Source organism: Piliocolobus tephrosceles, chromosome 1 (genome assembly GCF_002776525.5).
Source record: "Piliocolobus tephrosceles isolate RC106 chromosome 1, ASM277652v3, whole genome shotgun sequence".
Taxonomy (NCBI): Eukaryota; Metazoa; Chordata; class Mammalia; order Primates; family Cercopithecidae; genus Piliocolobus; species Piliocolobus tephrosceles.
This window is the reverse complement of record NC_045434.1, coordinates 102,124,924-102,141,913: the sequence shown is the minus strand read 5'-3', so window position 1 is coordinate 102,141,913 and position 16,990 is coordinate 102,124,924. Positions and strand designations below refer to the sequence as shown.

Sequence of the window (16,990 nt, the reverse complement as noted above, 5' to 3'; positions counted from 1 at the left end):
AGTTACAGATCCTGAATCCTGTCTACAAGAAAGCTGAGGTTAGTCCCAAGAAAGTTCCAAGCCTGTCTATTGTCCAATCCTCTCTTTAGAATATACCCTGATGTAACAATTATAAGTTTGTTACTTACTTAGAATGGACTTGGGCACTGGAAAGAACTCCCCGTACTTCTTGTTGAAACCTTCTGCTAGGTCCTGAACTAGTTCCATGTGCTGGACTTGATCCTCCCCAACAGGAACGTGTGTGGACCTTTAATAAAAGACCGACAGAAAAACACAGCAAGGCTCCTTCTTAGAGACAGAAATGATATTGCAAGCAGCTGCATTTCCTGTGAATATTTCACTGTTGGTATTCAACAAATGTTCACCAACTATAGAGGGAATGTTTAGACCTAAGTCTTTATCTATGAATCAGACAAAAGCCAAAAAGATGTTTCTCTACTCTAGTTGTGTTTTTTCCATAGCAAAGGAATACAGCCATCAAGAATAACAGGATCTTGCTGGGAGGGAGGAATGGGAATTTATATAGCATATGCTCTAGGCACAATTGCGTTTTAAAACTACTCCTCATTCCCTCACCCAGTCAGCACATATTATCCCAGGCCTGACCAGATGCTTTTTACCTCAGAACTGCAGCTCACACTTGAAAGGCACCCCACCCCACTCTTCAAATCAAAGACGGCAGAAAGTTCTTCAGGCAAGAGTTTTTCCTCCCTGTCACATAGGGAGTAATTCAATATTCTTTTGCAGTAAGCTTCATTTTCAAGTACACTGCAATCACAGGACAATTAATATGTTGCAGAGAACTTAAAATCTACAAGTACAGTGTAGATGGCTATCAAAAAGCAAGTTGGAGAAAACATGAAGTACATTGACATTTATGTAAATTTTACAAGTGCATATGGAAATATATCGGTAGTGATAAGCATAAAAACATACTGGAAGCTCCTCCCCAAATTTGTGATTGTAGCTGCTTCTAGAGAAGGTGGGAAGGAAATAGATCTGAAGAAAAGAACAAAGGAGACTTGAATTTTATCTGTAATATTTCATTTTATTAAGAAATGAAGATGTGAAACCAAAAATATCAGAATACAGGGAATGACTTTATCATGACTTTAATCCCATATGTAAAGTTTGCAGTGTCAGATCATGACATAGTACATCAAATAAGGGAAGAATGAACTATTATAGAGAAGTCTTCTTGAGGAAAATTTTATACTGAAGTCTTATGGAGGGATAAAAAACAGGCGATTTTATATATGTAATATTTGGCTGGGAGTTTAGACTTGATAATACAAGTAATACAGTGCTCTGAGGTTTTTTTAATCAAAGAAACAATATTGCTCCTGTGAAAAAAGTAGCGAGACATCATAGGCAAGTTTCTTACCCTTTCTAAGCCTTCATTTCCTCTGTAAAGTGAGGGTCATGATGGAGCTTACCTCATATGGCTCTTTCATGGATTACAAGTATACTATTTGATAGTAATTAGCTCTATAAATGGTTGCTATTGATATAATATATATACATCTCTATATATACATTCATTAATATCTGACATGATGAAGGACAAAATGGTAAAATAAAGATACTATAAAGAACCCTGATGAGGGGTACACTGACTTTTTTCACATCGGATCATTTTCCTTTTTCAGAGCTGACATACTACAAATAAGAATGCATAATCCCAGGGATAGTCACAGACCTGGGCAGTGATCCTGATATGCGTAGAAACCTTACTTGAAACTGACAGTTCACATATTTGATCAGGTAATCCCAAAATATAAATCGCACGTTACAGGAATTCTGAGAGTTCTTTTAATTTAAGGAAAACAAGAACAGAACAATCAATGGAAAGACAAAATGTAAGGACCATGACAGCAGACCCAGAAGGGGTTTCTCTTCTTCTAAGGCCAATAAGTGAATGTTGACCGGGTACAGTGGCCTGTGCTTGTAATCCCAGCACTTTGGGAGGCCGAGGTGGGAAAGTCACCTGAGGTCGGGAGTTCGAGACCAGCCTGACCAACATGGTGAAACCCTGTCTCTGTTAAAAACACGTAATTAGCCGGGGGTGGTGGTGCATGCCTGTAATCCCAGCTACTCTGGAGGCTGAGGCAGGACAATCGCTTGAATCCGGGAGGCGGAGGTTGCAGGGAGCTGAGATTGTACCATTGCACTCCAGCCTGGGCAAGAGGCGTGAAACTCCGTCTCAAAAAATAAATAAATAAATAAAAAGTTAAAAAAAAAAAAAAGTGAAAGTGGGAAATTCTACAGAATAACTGTTAGGGCCATAGTCATTGCTGTCTTCCATACAGCCTGGAGTAGAAAGCCACTGGATCAGTGAGTAGCAAAAACAAAAATATTCCTTTTTATGTTTTCGTAAGCACTCATAGTCCTACATGATACTCCTTTCTGCGATGTACATGCAGACACCCCACCTTTGTAACTTTCTCTTCTTTGAGTGGACTTTGCTACATCTGTCTTGTAATTGTAGTTAGGCTGACATGCAGAGGTCACCTGGACACCCCCAAGCCAAATTAGCCAACAGAGCAGGTTAAAAAACAATTACAGTAGCCCATAGGAAATCGCAATGGACTGCAACTAACACAGAAAAAACAATTACCATAATCAATACACTTAAAGCACATCAAAATGAATATTTCCACATGTCAAAATGGTTCCAGATTCACAAAGCAACCAAACTAAACAGAAAACACATTTAGTTTTCATAATGACTCTGCATGCATCTTTGCCTGATGTTGGTTCCTTGCCTCTTTTCTAACAATTCCGGGGAAGGGGGGGTGGGGGGTGGCTTTTTTTTTTAAAAAAGGATTTAAAAAATTTTAATCTTTTTCACCTGCCCCTATTGCTCCACTTGGCTTTTTCATCTGATTTTAGTGTGTTTCTCGCCTTCCCTCCCTGTGCTCCTGCTGCTTCTTTCACCTCCTATAATTTATCTTGGCCTTTACTTCTCATCTAGTGAGTTTACATTAATTTACATTAATTCATCTTGTCTTTGATTCTACTCACTTATGTGCCTTATTCTCTTCATATTTTCAGCCTTTCCCCTCAGTCTTCCTTTCACTTCAAATAATTTAGTGCTGTTCTTTAAAAATTTATATCCTGCATAATGATATCCATATTAATGTGTCTTCTCTTTTTTCTATTTTCCTTTCTTTTTAAGTTACTGACTGTGCTTTCTTAGACACAACATAAAACAAAAGCCTTTCATAATTTTGATTGTTATAACTTCTGTCACATAATAAGGCCTCTGATCTCCTCCTTTGGTGACTAAACCATTTTTCTTTTGCTTAGTTCCTTTTTGCATCTATGATTACTTAAGATCACCCCACCCTTCTGGCAGAATTAGTGTCCAGATGAATAATCATTGCCTACATATATCTGCTAACAGAGATTTGTTGTCTTATTATTTCTTTTTCTACTTTTTTTGGCTGTGTTTGTAACTTTTCAGTGCTGCTGCCTTTGACCAGCCCAGCTGGGACAAGAGTTTGGTGGTGTTTTCTTGTCATAAAGGATTCATTCCTCATCACTAGTTGCTTGTTGGATATGCAATAATGACTCTCTAATTCAGCAATTACTTAGTGAAGACCCACGATGTGAAAGACCTGGTGCTGGGTACTGTGAAATATACAATGAAAGGTTTACTTTCTAAAGATTTAAGACCTCCAGGAGGAGAGATAATACCCAAGGAAGCTCTGAATTCTTCTGGCGAGTCCTCCTTCAGCATCCCCTACCTCAGTGAATGGCAATGCTATCAATCCAGTTGGGTAAGTCAGAAACATTGGGTCATCCCTGACACCTCCCTCTCATACACATCTAGTCCTATCCATTTTACCTCCTAAATGTTTCTTATATTTGTCTACTTTTCTTCATCTTCACTGTCACCATCATGGCCCACATTAGACTATGAAATAGCCTCTAAACAGATTGCCCCAGATATTCTTATCTTCCTAAAATTCATTCTCTGTATTTTAATCAATTCTCTTTTAAAAGTATGAGTCATATCAAATTCGCTGTATCCTTGCAATGTACAAATAGCTTCCTGTTGCTCTTTGGAGAGCACACTGGATTATCTGTTGACACCTCAGCACCATTCTCTCCCTTCTACGCTACCTCTTGATTTTCAGGGGCTGGCAGCCTGGAAACTACATTTCTCAGACTGCCTTTCAGTAGGGTTCTGGTTTGGTATAGGCCTTTGCCTAATAGAAGTAAAGTGGAAAGAGAAAGATAAAAAATTGTTGCTTAGGTAGGGTGGGTGAATACGTGCATATGAGCAGACTGCAGAAATGAGCAGCAGGTTCCTAAATCTCAGAAAAATCCAGGCTCGACTGGCCTCACAAAGAATGAAGCACTTCAAGAACTGGAAGTCTCCAAAGCAGCTACAGGAACTCTAGCATTCTTAGAAAAAGCTCTCAAATGCTGTTCTATGACAGTTTCAAAAAAAGAGAAATAATAATAATAATAAGCTCTCAAAAAGCTTATTTTCGGTGGTCCTCAATGGCATAGCCTGATTCTTAGACATTATGATGACACCTCTTCTCTGACTCTACCAGCCTGAAGTTTCCGAGCAATCATTTTGCTTTCTATACTTTCTGGGTTTTGGTTTGGTTTGGTTTCTGCCTGCAGTTTCTTGAGGACTCTGTTGTCTCATTTTTCTATATCATTTTTGTGTTCATTTGCAGTCTTTTTTTTTTTTTTTTTTGAGATAGAGTCTCGGTCCGTCACCCAGGCTAGAGTGCAGTGGTGTGCTCTCAGCTCACTGTGGCCTCCTCCTCCTGGGTTCAAGCAATTCTTGTGCCTCAGCCTCCCGAGTAGCTGGGACTACAGGCACACACCACCATGCCCAGCTAATATTTTGTATTTTAAATAGAGACAAGGTTTCACCATTTTGGCCAGGCTGGTCTGGAACTCCTGCGCTCAGGTGATCTGCCTGGCAGGGCCTCCCAAAGTGCTGGGATTACAGGCATGAGCCACTGCACCCAGCCAGTTTCCAGTCTTTTTATCCTCTTCCCAAATTTTTCAAATTCTTGAGAAAGATAATCTAATTTGCCCAGATACTCACTTTCATCTCTATCTTAATGAACTTAGTGGAATCTCTCTGAAACTTCATTTCCTCATCTGTAAAGTGGGGATAATACCATCCACTTATTTTATAGCCCTATTGTGAGAACTGAACAGATAATGAGTGTGTAGCAGTTAGTAGATGACTAGCAAATAATGCTCAACACATGTAAAGTCCTTCCTTTCTTTTCCCTCAAGGCCATGTATAGTGCCTTTTCCTGGATCAGTGACATTGTAGGTACTTAGCAACTATTTGTTGTTTATTAATAAAAATTATTTGTGTGTGCTTTTATGTGTGTGTGTGTATGCATATATATACACACATATATATAAAAAACACATATACATACAGAGAGAGAGAGAGAGAGAAAGAGAGAGAGACATATACAGAGAGAAAGAGGAGAAAGAAATATTTACTTAATATATAGCCAGCTATTTGAAATTAGGCATTTGGAAAAATAATACAGATGCAGAATAGAAACTATGAATACTTGCTATTTTTGAGCATTGGAATATTTTGTCTGTATTCAAATTTCTTGTGCTTATCATACTCTCAAGTTAAAGACGGTCTCAGCTGTCCATTCCTGGGTTCCTTACCAAGTTCTGCCAAAACATTTACATAAATCTTTTATAAACTTATCTGAATGGCTCCTCTTCCATTCCTTTCTATTAAGTTTGTTCTCTGACCCACCATGCCACTCATTCTGATGATGATTTTGATAAAAGGAAACACTAATATTTGGTTTGCATCAAAATTTTATGCAGAGGTTACATGTAGATTTACTGGTAGGGAAAAAAACACAGATGTTTTATCCACCCTTCAATCTAACATCCTACCTATCTACATTTATAATACAAATATTCAGAGACATTCTGGCAATGATCTTTTTCAAAATCCAGAAATGTCTGGAACAAAGCAAAATAAAAACAAATAAAAATACCCTCAAGTGCTTCATCTCTGTTATAGGGAAAATAATGATATAGCCTAAAAATCAAACCTGAGTTTGAGTCCTGACTCTTCTACTTATTATCGAGCAATTAGGAGCTTCTAAACTTGAGAAGAAACATAATGAGACAAATACAAAATGTACATTAGCAGAAAAAGTGCTGTAGACCCATAGTCTTGCCCAGATGTTCCAAAGTCAACTAACTGGCTACACAACTTCAGGCAAGTTGTTAAACCACATTGGGCTGCACTTGTAAAGCAACGGAATTAAAGAAGAGGCTCCTTAAAGTTCCTTTCCATCCTTCGCTTCACGGTATCATTAAGAGTGCAGCCATTCTTGTTAAAGTTTACGCTTTTCCATAGCCCTAAGCTCAGAGGACTCTCCCATTACAGCTCTTCAACTGTTAAGGAAACCTACTATGCTCATGTGTTTTCTTATTCTAGTGCTGACAATTCTCAGCTTTTGTTTTTTGTTTTTGTTTCTGGAGCCAAGGTTTCACTATTTTGCCCCGGCTGGGCTCAAGTGATCCTCCCGCCTCAGCCTTCCAAGTAGTTGGAACTTCAGGCATGCAACACCATGCCTGGCTAGCCTTTGGTTCTATAAAGAAGTAGGTCTTGAAACAAAATTAGACAACATTGTAATCATCAAAGACATAGTCATCATTAGTCATAACCAAGTAACAGCTCCTAGTCACAGTACTGCCTGGCCTATATTTCATTTTAATCCTCTAATAATCCTGTGCTTAACAATTATTCCCATTTTACAGGTGAGAAAATCAAGTTTCTTCACAGAACCTTTTCAAGCAAATATCCTACCTCTCTAGAAAATGTATTATTAAGACTTTCATTATACTTTCATTTGTTACTTATTGGAGAATATTGTTCTAGCCTTTTAAATAAGTCAAAAGCTACTAATTACAAATAATACATGTTATCAAGAGTCCAGCATACAAGTTAATACAACAAACAGACAAATAATCCTTGCAAGTTTTCATCAGAATTGAAGATAGGCTGCATGTACTCATGGACATTCCCTGTTTGTAGAGCTAAGCAGCTGCCCTTTTGGCTGTTTCCATCATAATTGCACAAGGGCTCTGGAGTCATGCCACAAGGTACACAGATACTGTTGTCTTCATGCTGTTATCAGACTTCCATGCAAAGGACTGTAGTTCACAGCTTTAGGGGTAAGGGATGCAAAAACACTGGTGAAGTGTCTTCTTTTCCCAGAAGCTTTCACAGTAGCATGGCCCTAAGTGCATGCCAGTTGGGAGGCTTTATCTCTAGAAGGCCAAATGGGGGTCAAAGGAGGCTGATAAGGGGTTAGCATGGAAGAATTGAGAGGGGGATGAAATCAGAAGCCCTAGCCAGTAGTACAGCAAGTGCAGGGATCAGCATCCTCAGGTGTGTATTTTTTTAGGACGTTAAGTGGCAGCAGTAGCTGACTGGATGGATTATGGGTCCAGGAAAAGTACAAGTACCCTATATCATATTTTAAAAACTCGCTCTCAACCTGTAGGTCTAATACAGTGGCTATTTAAATTTAACTAAAATTAAATAGAATGTAAAGTTCAGTTCCTCTGTGGCACTAGCAACACTTCAGGTGCTCAACAGCCACACATGTGGCTACTGGCTACAGGATCTAGCACAGACATAGAACATTTCCATAAACGCAGAGAGTTCTATTGGAGAGCATTGCTTTAGAGTCTAGAATATATAAAAAATCAACATTTAAAATGCTTGAAGTTTAATCATCACTGGGGAAATATATATGGCATACTTGTTATGAGCACAGACTCTGTATCCAAACTTCGTGGACTCAAATCCTGGCTCCAAGCTTTGCTAATTATATGACTTTGGGCATGCTATTAACCACTCTGTCCCTCAATTTCTCCATCTGTAAAACTGGGACAATAAGAGTGCAAATTTTAGAAGGTTGTTGTAAGGGTTGATGTATGTAAAGCACTTACAATGGTTTCCAACACGTTGTAAGTGCTATTTAAATGTTAGCTCTTAATATTATTAGTTTCTCACAGAAACATACTTCTATAATGTAGTACCTATTTCTGGGGAATAGATATAAACTGATTCAGATGTCTGACCCTTTCTGTACTTCCCCCTGCCCATGAACCAAGTCTGTATTGAATAGGTTAAAACACTCTCTTGTCACCATGAGTATATACAAGACCAGGGTGAACTCTCTTCTTACTTGTACAACAGAATGTCGGCTGCCTGAAGTACTGGGTATGTGAGCAGACCCCCTGTGCCATCATGCTTCTGCTTGGTAGTCTTTGCCTGTGAGAGGTGAAAAGAGAGGAGGGTTAGAAATCTGAAATGTGACTTGAACCTAATTATACTGCTAAATTAAGAAAATTTTAAAACAAGCAAATTGTGATCTGCAGCCACCTGTAATAACATTATATGTGGGTTTCTTTTTAGCAACTCTAGCCATCTTCTGGCTCACTCGTCTTCATGCTTCAGGCTGAGGCAGGAATAAGGAGAGTGCATTTCACCACTGCCCCTTTAAAGGATCCTGCCCTGCTACTATTTCTTATTTATTTTATTAAAGTAAGGATACAGGCATTTATTGGTTCCAAATTGGATAAATTCCAGATTTCACAGACAAGGTCACAAATTATCATGAAATTAAATCTCTACAAATTAACTTGAGTTAATATCAAAAGCCCTATTGTTTATATGTGTAAACTTCCCAAAAAGTCTCACAGCATGCTACTGAGAAAACTGGAATGTTCCCTTACAATCACATTTAAATAACAAAAAACAAAAAATCATGGCATTTAAAATAAAACTAAGTGAGAGAAATTTTCATCTAACCAATCCTAATCACCTGTCTTGATCCTTAGGTGATTAAGCATGCTGAAGCAGTGAGGGTCAAGTGACCCAATGAACAGTACAGGTTGTATAGACCAAAACAGTTCCTTAATGGGGAAGTTGATGGAAACACCTGAGATGATATTAGAAACATTTAATAACTGGGTAGCAATAGATGTCGACTATAAACTACTACTGTGTACTCAGTAAACAGGATCCTAATGATGGTAACTACTTTGCTGCGGCTGCACATTGCTGACATGTCATTTGGTTCTCTGAGTAGAGCTATTTATCAGATGGGAATATTCTGCGCAGTTTCAGGGCCTAAGATATAGCATCTCTTGTAAAATAAATGGATGCTTTGGTATGTAGACAAATCTTACCCATTTAGTTAATGTGAATCATTTCCCTGAAGTCTGATTATTTCCAAATGAACTGGGCAACTGAATTTATAAACTTATTTTATTCCAGGGACCAAGCTCATGAGCTTACAAATTTGGGGTACCCCTACCAAGGTGCAGACACACTTTTTAAGGCTCAATCTGAAAATACAACAGCTTCTCTCCTTAGTCATCTTAATTTTGGTGTTTCATAATTTAGTTACAAACTTTTCTGAGTATACTTCAAGTGGTTTCTGGCTTATAGCAACCAACGCTCTAGGCCATTCAAAGGAAATTTGAATGTTTGAACATACAATCTCTTCACTACATCCCTTAATTACAAAGTTCATGACAAAGGCTAGTTCACAATTATCACCAGGTAAAGATAATGAAAGTTTAATTTGGAAATGCACAAATTGAAAAAGAACCCAATTTTTAAAAGTTGCCATCCCATTCAATTTATAGCCTTTTCATATTAGCGTAATGGACCTTGAAATTACAAGGGAGAGGAAAAATGTGGAGAGCATTAATATTTATTGAGTGCCTATTATGTGCTCCAGATGTTTTACATATATGTTACTGATTAATCCTCTAAATAACCCTGACCTCAGCAACCCTCACCCCACCCTTCTGTGCCACTATTCTACCTTTTGCTGTCCCAGTGGAAACCAAGCTAGGTGCCCTTATCAGATCCTCCATGGCACTGGAATCCTGCCCTCAGAGCGCTTCTTACACTTTCTTATTATTTATTTAATTGTCTCTTCCCAAACAGATTATAAGCCTCATGAAGGGGGCTACTTCTTATTAACTGCTATTATCTCTAGCACCTAGTATGACATAAGACTCACAGAAGATATCACTAGTATTTAATTAGTATTAATGAAGGAATGACCAGAGAAGACAGTGACACACCTGAGGATAAGACTGGGATTTGAAATTCATGTTTTCCTACAAACAAGCAATTATATACTAATGGAAAGGTTTTTCTAGAATATCAGCACATGCACTAGTAATGTGCTATCAGGAGATCTTTAGATGCTGTTTTAAAGTGGGAATAGTTCCTGCTAGATTAGCATTCAGTTCCTATAAAAAGGATTTCAACATTACACTTAATGGTAGAATATTATGGGGAAAGTATTGCCTAAAACCAAAATATGGCAGATAACATGAAACTTTGTTTCTAATTTGTGGCAAATAATAATGTGGCAGCATTACCAGTTCCGTCTTTTGTATTAAGTGTCTTAGTCCACTCAGGCTATTATAACAAAATACCCAACTAGGTGGCTTATAAACAACAGAAATTTACTTCTCATAGTTCTGGAGGCTGGGAAGTCCAAGATTAAGGCAAAGTCAGTGTCTGGTGAGGAACCTTGTTCATGGACAGTGACTTCTAGCTCTGTCCACAGATCATGGCAGGAGCAAGCAGTCTCTCTAGGGCCACTTTAACAAGAGCACTAATCTCACTCATGAGGGTACCACCCTCATGACCATAGCATTTAGGACCATAGCATTTAGGAACTGTCACTTTAAAGCTTTGTCTTTTTCTTTCTGTAGCATGTGTGAAGGCTTCTAAAGACCAGCTTTTGAGGAAACCAATGGCCCTGAAAATATGCTCAAAAGAAGCTTGAAATTGAAATTAGTGTTGATGTAGTTGGGGGCTACCTACCCTGGGGTTATCCAATTGCAAAAATAAATGGAAGTAAAGTACTATGAATTATTCAATTTATCTTTCTTGGTTGAACGTCTTAGAAAAAGTATAGCCCTAATTATTCTGTGGGTTTGAACTGTTGCCTGGACTCAACTTGTTTAACTGTTTAATATAATATGTTGTCTCTTCTCTCCACAATAAAAACATTCTTTCCTTACTGCCAGTTAATTCCAGTGGAAATGGGAGGCAACTTCAGGGTCCAGTAATCAAGAATCTGTGATTGTTTATTAACTACGTGGTTGTTCAAAGTCATTACCAAGTCTATCCAAAGGTAACGCTGATTCAACTGTACACAGATAAAAACGATTAACATCATTTTTAAGTCAGGAGGAATCTTGGAAAATCCTTTTATTTTCCTTTCAATACCCTGAAGCAGGGAGGTTAAAGATGATGTTCCAACCATTAGTGTGTAGCAGACCAGGGAGGAGAGTAAACTCAGGATTCCCAGAACCTAACATAAAAATAAACAGGAAGGGAAAAATAGCTTATTGTCTGTTTATTAGTCAGATTACTGGCATTTACCTTCCACTGATGTAAATGTTGTAATCGAGGTAGTCTGACCATGCAGGAAAGGATCCAACTTAACTGTGTGTGTTCAGACACCTAAAAAATTAAAATAGGACATCAGTAAAGGTGGCCAGTGTTTTCTTGCATATAAGAACTAAATGGTAAGTATTACCCTAAATGTCTGAAAACACCCCAAATCAAGGTTATTATAAGAAAAGGTGAAGGGGGCTTAGTTCTGATTCATGATGGATAGACTCTTCAGTGAAGAAAAAATCATACAAGCTAACTGATTTGAGTATTAATCTATTGTTTAAGGCTACTCCACAATACTCCACCAGATTCTGCTTCAACATCTTCAATGAGAAAGTTTCATGATGTCCTGAGGCATCTGTTCTATCTGTAAAAAGCCAAGCTTATTAAGAAGACTCTCTCTCTCTTTCTCTCTCTATCACACACTCACATACTCACACACTCACACACTGGTTCCAAGCCTCTCTAAATAACTTCTAAACATATCAAAGCAGCTATAGTACTTTACATACAAGTGGTGAAAAAAGGGACTGGACTTAACATTAAAGATCGAATTCTTTAGATCTAGGGTAATTTGAAAATTAGAGATTGCCTTATCATTCCATCACCCCAAAGGGTATTTTTATAGTTTCTAGTTCCTCCTCTTTCTCCTCTTTTTCATCTTTCTCTTCCTCCTTTTCTTTTTTTTTTTTAAGAAGTCTAATCGACAAGAAAATATAAACTTTCCCTTTTTTTTTTTTTTTTTTTTTTTTGGAGATAGAGTCTCACTCTGTTGCCCAGGCTGGAGTGTAGTCAGCTCACAGCAACCTCTGCCTCCCGGGTTCAAGCAGTTATCTGCCTCAGCCTCCCACGTAGCTGGGATTACAGGCACCCATCACCATGCCTAACTTTTTTTTTTTTTTTTTTTTTTGTCTTTTTAGGAGAGACGGGGTTTCACCATCTTGGCCAGGCTTATCTTGAACTCCTGACCTCGTGATCCACCCACCTCGGCCTCCCAAAGTGCTGGGGTTACAGGCATGAGCCACTGCGCCCAGCCCCAAATTTATTTTTGTTTCAACCAAATTTAATCAAGTTACCAAATCTGATGACCTACAATTTAAGGCCTATGCATCCCGTTTCTGTATTCTGGGGATTACAAGCCCTTCATCAACTGTGGTTTTGTTTTTGTTTTTGTTTTTGTTTTTTAACGTCCACATGATTTCCTTAAAAAACAGAGACTGTTGCCAACTCTGAAAAGTGGCCCCAAATGTGTTTTTTGTGGGTTTTGCAAAAAGAACATAAAGGAGTGGAGCTGAATCAGCCAGGCCTGTTTTACTAGCAAGGAATCACCATCTGTTGTAAGATAGTTTCTCATTTTTTTCCTCAAGTTATAGAGAGGGAAGAGTTGTTTTTCACGTGTTTGACAAGGAATCACTTTTAAAGTTTTCCAAGTCCCTGGGCTGAATCTGTCATCTTTCTTCCAAGAGGCATTTGGGTTTCATTGAGGGCAGTGACACTGACACACTGTCCATGCAAATTGCTAACTGCTGCTGTAAACAAATAGTTAAACAGTAACTAATCCTGGATGTAGGCAAGAGGACTAGAGTTGCTTCCAATCACCAAGGAAAATACATTCCCATTAGAAGTAATAAAACAAAAGCTGTTTTTCTGGCATGAAGAAGTAGGAGAGAATCTTTTTTCTTCTTCTTTACTGAATTGGGAGAAAGGAATGAAGACTCAGATAATAACCATGGATATGTGGAAAGAGACAAGATAACGCCTCTTTAACTCTGATTCAAATGCTTAGCTTTGGTGATATGCAAAAAGCTACTACCACGTCTCCATGAAGCTGAGTATTTTCCTTGGAGTAACTTTTTATTTGGACATATGGAATGAAACTTACTTAATATTCTGCAGAGATCTTCCTAGTGTTTCCAAAATAGTGAGCATAAAATTAATTCAAATTATCCTTACACAGAAAAAGTAGGTAAAAGGTCAATGGCAATTAATTTTTCACAATTCATTTTTAATAATGATATAAGAAGAGTAGGATACTTCAGATTTGGTTGTCTTACTTTGTACATATTCATGACAATTGCTTGGAAGGTTCAGATTTCCATTTGGGGGAAAAAGGGAAAATGGTATCTAAATATAATATTTTATCATTTATGTTGTGAAACCACAAACAAACTAGCTATATAACCTGATTGGTCACAGAAAAACAAAGGCATGGACAATAAAGTCGCCTATTGACCATCCACAAACAAGTCAGCAGCACAAACAACAAGAAAGAACTAAGATTTCAGTTCTCTAATTCTAAAAGGTGCATTCTTCAGTTGCAGCGGTTTTGCCTATCTTTTTCACAGCTGTAGAACATAACTTGGTACACTGTATGTCTCAGGAAATATTTGTTGAATGTGTTGGCAATAGGAAGTGCTGTAAAAAGAATGGGACCATTAGGTTTGGCAACAGACTTGGTGATTGAGGCAAAAGCAGTTCCAGGGGAGTGATTGGGATGAAAGGTAAATTGCAGTGGGCTGACGAGTGAGACTAGAAGGCAAGATATAAAGACAGATACGCAATAAGGATTGCAAAGTAGTTAAGAGTTCTGTCTTTGGAGTGAGGTTGCCTGGACCTGAATGCAAGTTCTGCCACGTAGTTGCTGAGTGACTCTGTGTGAGTGATTTAATCTCTTTGTGTCTCAGTTTTCTCCTCTAGAAGATGAGGTTAACAATAATATCCACCTGATAGTATGTAAACAGAACCTAGCACATAGTAACCACTCAATAAATGGTGGCTCTTATTATTCTATTTTTAGAAATACTTCTGTTTTAACTTTTAATTTTAAGATAAGTGTACATTCACATACAGTTGTAAGAAATAATACAGAGTGATTCCATATGCCCTTAACCCACTTTCCCTCAATGGCAACATCATGCATAACTACAGCTTAATATCACAATGATACAGAAGTGGGGAAGGGAAGGTCGTGGTCCCTTTAAATGATACAAAAGAGGGGCAGGGCATGGTCTATGGCTAGGGCTCCACTCCCGGATCTGTGCCCATGGACCTAGATGAGGAGAAACATTTTTGTTTTCCTGCCCAAATGTTGCATTTTCCAAAACCACCCTGGTCAATCACACCCTCATCCTGTGCCTATAAAAACCCCGAGACCTGGACAGGAGCGATGGCTCATGACTGTAATCCCAACACTTTGGGAGGCCGAGGTGGGCAGATCACCTGATGTCAGGAGTTCACGACCAGCCTGACCAACATGGCGAAACCCTATCTCTACTAAAAATACAAATATTAGCTGGGCATGATGGCAGGTGCCTGTAATCCCAGCTACTCGGGAGGCTGAGGCGGGAGAATCGCTTGAATCCGGGAGGCAAAGGCTGCAGTGAGCAGAGATCACGGAGACCATGCCATTGCACTACAGCGTGGACAACAGAGCGAGACTCTGTCTCAAAACAAACAAACAAACAACAAACAAACAAAAAACCCCGAGACCTTAGCAGGCAGTCACACAGGCAGTTGGACGTAAAGGGGAGCACATCAGTGGAGGAACACATGAAATACCGGGGGTTCGACAGGCACCTGCACTTCAGCAGGCCACTGACGGGTGGAACCACATGGAGTTTGTCTGGGGCAGTCGGAGGAGAACCCTGGCTACCCAGGGGAAAGCAGCCCAACTCCAGGGGAAAACCATCTCCCTTCTGGCTCCCCCATCTGCCGAGAGCTACTTCTACTCGATAAAACCCTGCACTCATTCTCCAAGCCCACATGTGATCCAATTCTTCCGGTACACCAAGGAACTCAGGGATACAGAAAGCCCTCTGTCCTTGCAATAAGGCAGGGGTCTAATTGAGCTAACACAAGCCCTTTACAGGTGGCTAAACTAAAAGAGTACCCTGTAATACATGCCCACTGGGGCTTCAGCAATAAACATTCACCCCTAGACACTGCCTTGGGGTCAGAGCCCCACAGCCTGCCCATCTGTATGCTCCTCTAGAGGTGTGAGCAGCAAGGCATTGCAAGCCACTCTAAGCCACTTCCCCTGTCACACATCCTGCGAGGGGGACAAGGGAACCTTTCCTGTTTCAACAACAAGAAAATTCTGAATTTGATGCAATCCCTCCACCCTATTTAGATTTCCCTAGTTTTATATGCACGAATTGTGTGGGGTATGTTTAGTATTATGCACGTTAATCATATGTGTAAGACATTTGTTTTTCAAGGAAGGATTAAGATGGGATAACTGATAGGAGTTAGAAAATAAGCATTTTATTTTGTTTTCTAAATTGGGATAACACACTGTTGATGTACTCAGCAGAGGGAGAGCCACTAAAGATTCAGGAAAGGGGATAATTCAAAGAACAATATTCCTGAAGGAGGAAAAGGAATGATACCCAACAGAGGTAAAATAATGAATGATGAAATATCTTCCATATCTTCCACTGAAAGGGGAGACGGGGGATGTGAAGACAGATGAGGACATATCCTGTGAGTTCAGAGTGGAGGACAGAAAGTTTTAGAGGAATCCACATCTAACAGGCTCTGTTATCTCTGAAAATAGAAGACAGGGTGATTAGAAATAAATGAGGTAAGAAATATACTCAAGAGAATTTCTAGGTGTGATAAGAAGGAACAAAAAAGGTCTTATGGAATGGAGTTATATGAGACTTGAATTGATATTGTGTGGATATTTTTGTGAATGAAAGAAGACAAGTGATAAATAAATTATACTCTTGGGGAAACTGATATTCTTTACAGTAGCCTAAAATATTCTGCCTAAGTAATAATGGATATTTAAAAGATTTGTAGAAAAAAATTAAATCAGTTGACTGCATTTTAAATTTCCTTTGGTCAGCAAGGACTTTAATAGGATCCAAAAAAGCACTAAACATAAAGCAAAAAATCTTGGTAGATTAAACTACATTAAAATTAAGGACTTTTCCTTATCAAAATTCACCATAGGGTGAATAAGCAAGCCACAGACTGGGAGAAGATACCGGCAATACCTACACAGAATATACTGGTACACAGAATACGTGAAGGACTCCTATGAATTTATAACAAGTAAGTAGATAAACCTATAAAATTAGCCAAAAACAGGGATAAGTAATTCACACAAAATAAGATCGCCAAATGACAAATTAATATATCGGAAAATATTCAGCTTCAGAAATCATCAGAAAATGCAAATTACATGCATTAAATGCAAATTAAAGCCACAATACAATACCAATACAGATTTATCAGAACGATTAAAGTGAAGAACCCAACAGCATCAAGTATAGCAAGGATGTTGAGTAAATGGAACACTTACTCTCACACACTGCTTTAGGAATGTAAATTGTTATACCAACTTTGGAAAACTGACAGTATCCACTAATGCTCAATATTCACATATCCTATGACCTAAGTATTCCATTTTTAGGTATATATCCATGAGAAATGTGGGTATATGTTCCATAAAATATATGTGCAAGAACATATTGTAACAACCCCAAATTCTGAACAATCCAAATGTCC

The 16,990-nt window shown here is 38.6% G+C and overlaps 1 protein-coding gene across 2 annotated transcripts in view; it reads right to left on the bottom strand.

The window, feature by feature from the left end:
- The window catches only part of WARS2 (tryptophanyl tRNA synthetase 2, mitochondrial), a 115,077-nt gene that overhangs the window by 2,739 nt on the left and 95,348 nt on the right, over window positions 1-16,990 (bottom strand). For both annotated transcript variants that reach the window (XM_023222733.3, XM_023222734.3), the window contains exons 3-5: window positions 11,462-11,542; window positions 8,229-8,314; window positions 129-247 (exon numbers count right to left, since the gene is read on the bottom strand). In XM_023222733.3, coding sequence (XP_023078501.1) covers window positions 129-247; window positions 8,229-8,314; window positions 11,462-11,542 — 286 coding nt within the window. The remainder of the gene's footprint in view (window positions 1-128; window positions 248-8,228; window positions 8,315-11,461; window positions 11,543-16,990) is intronic.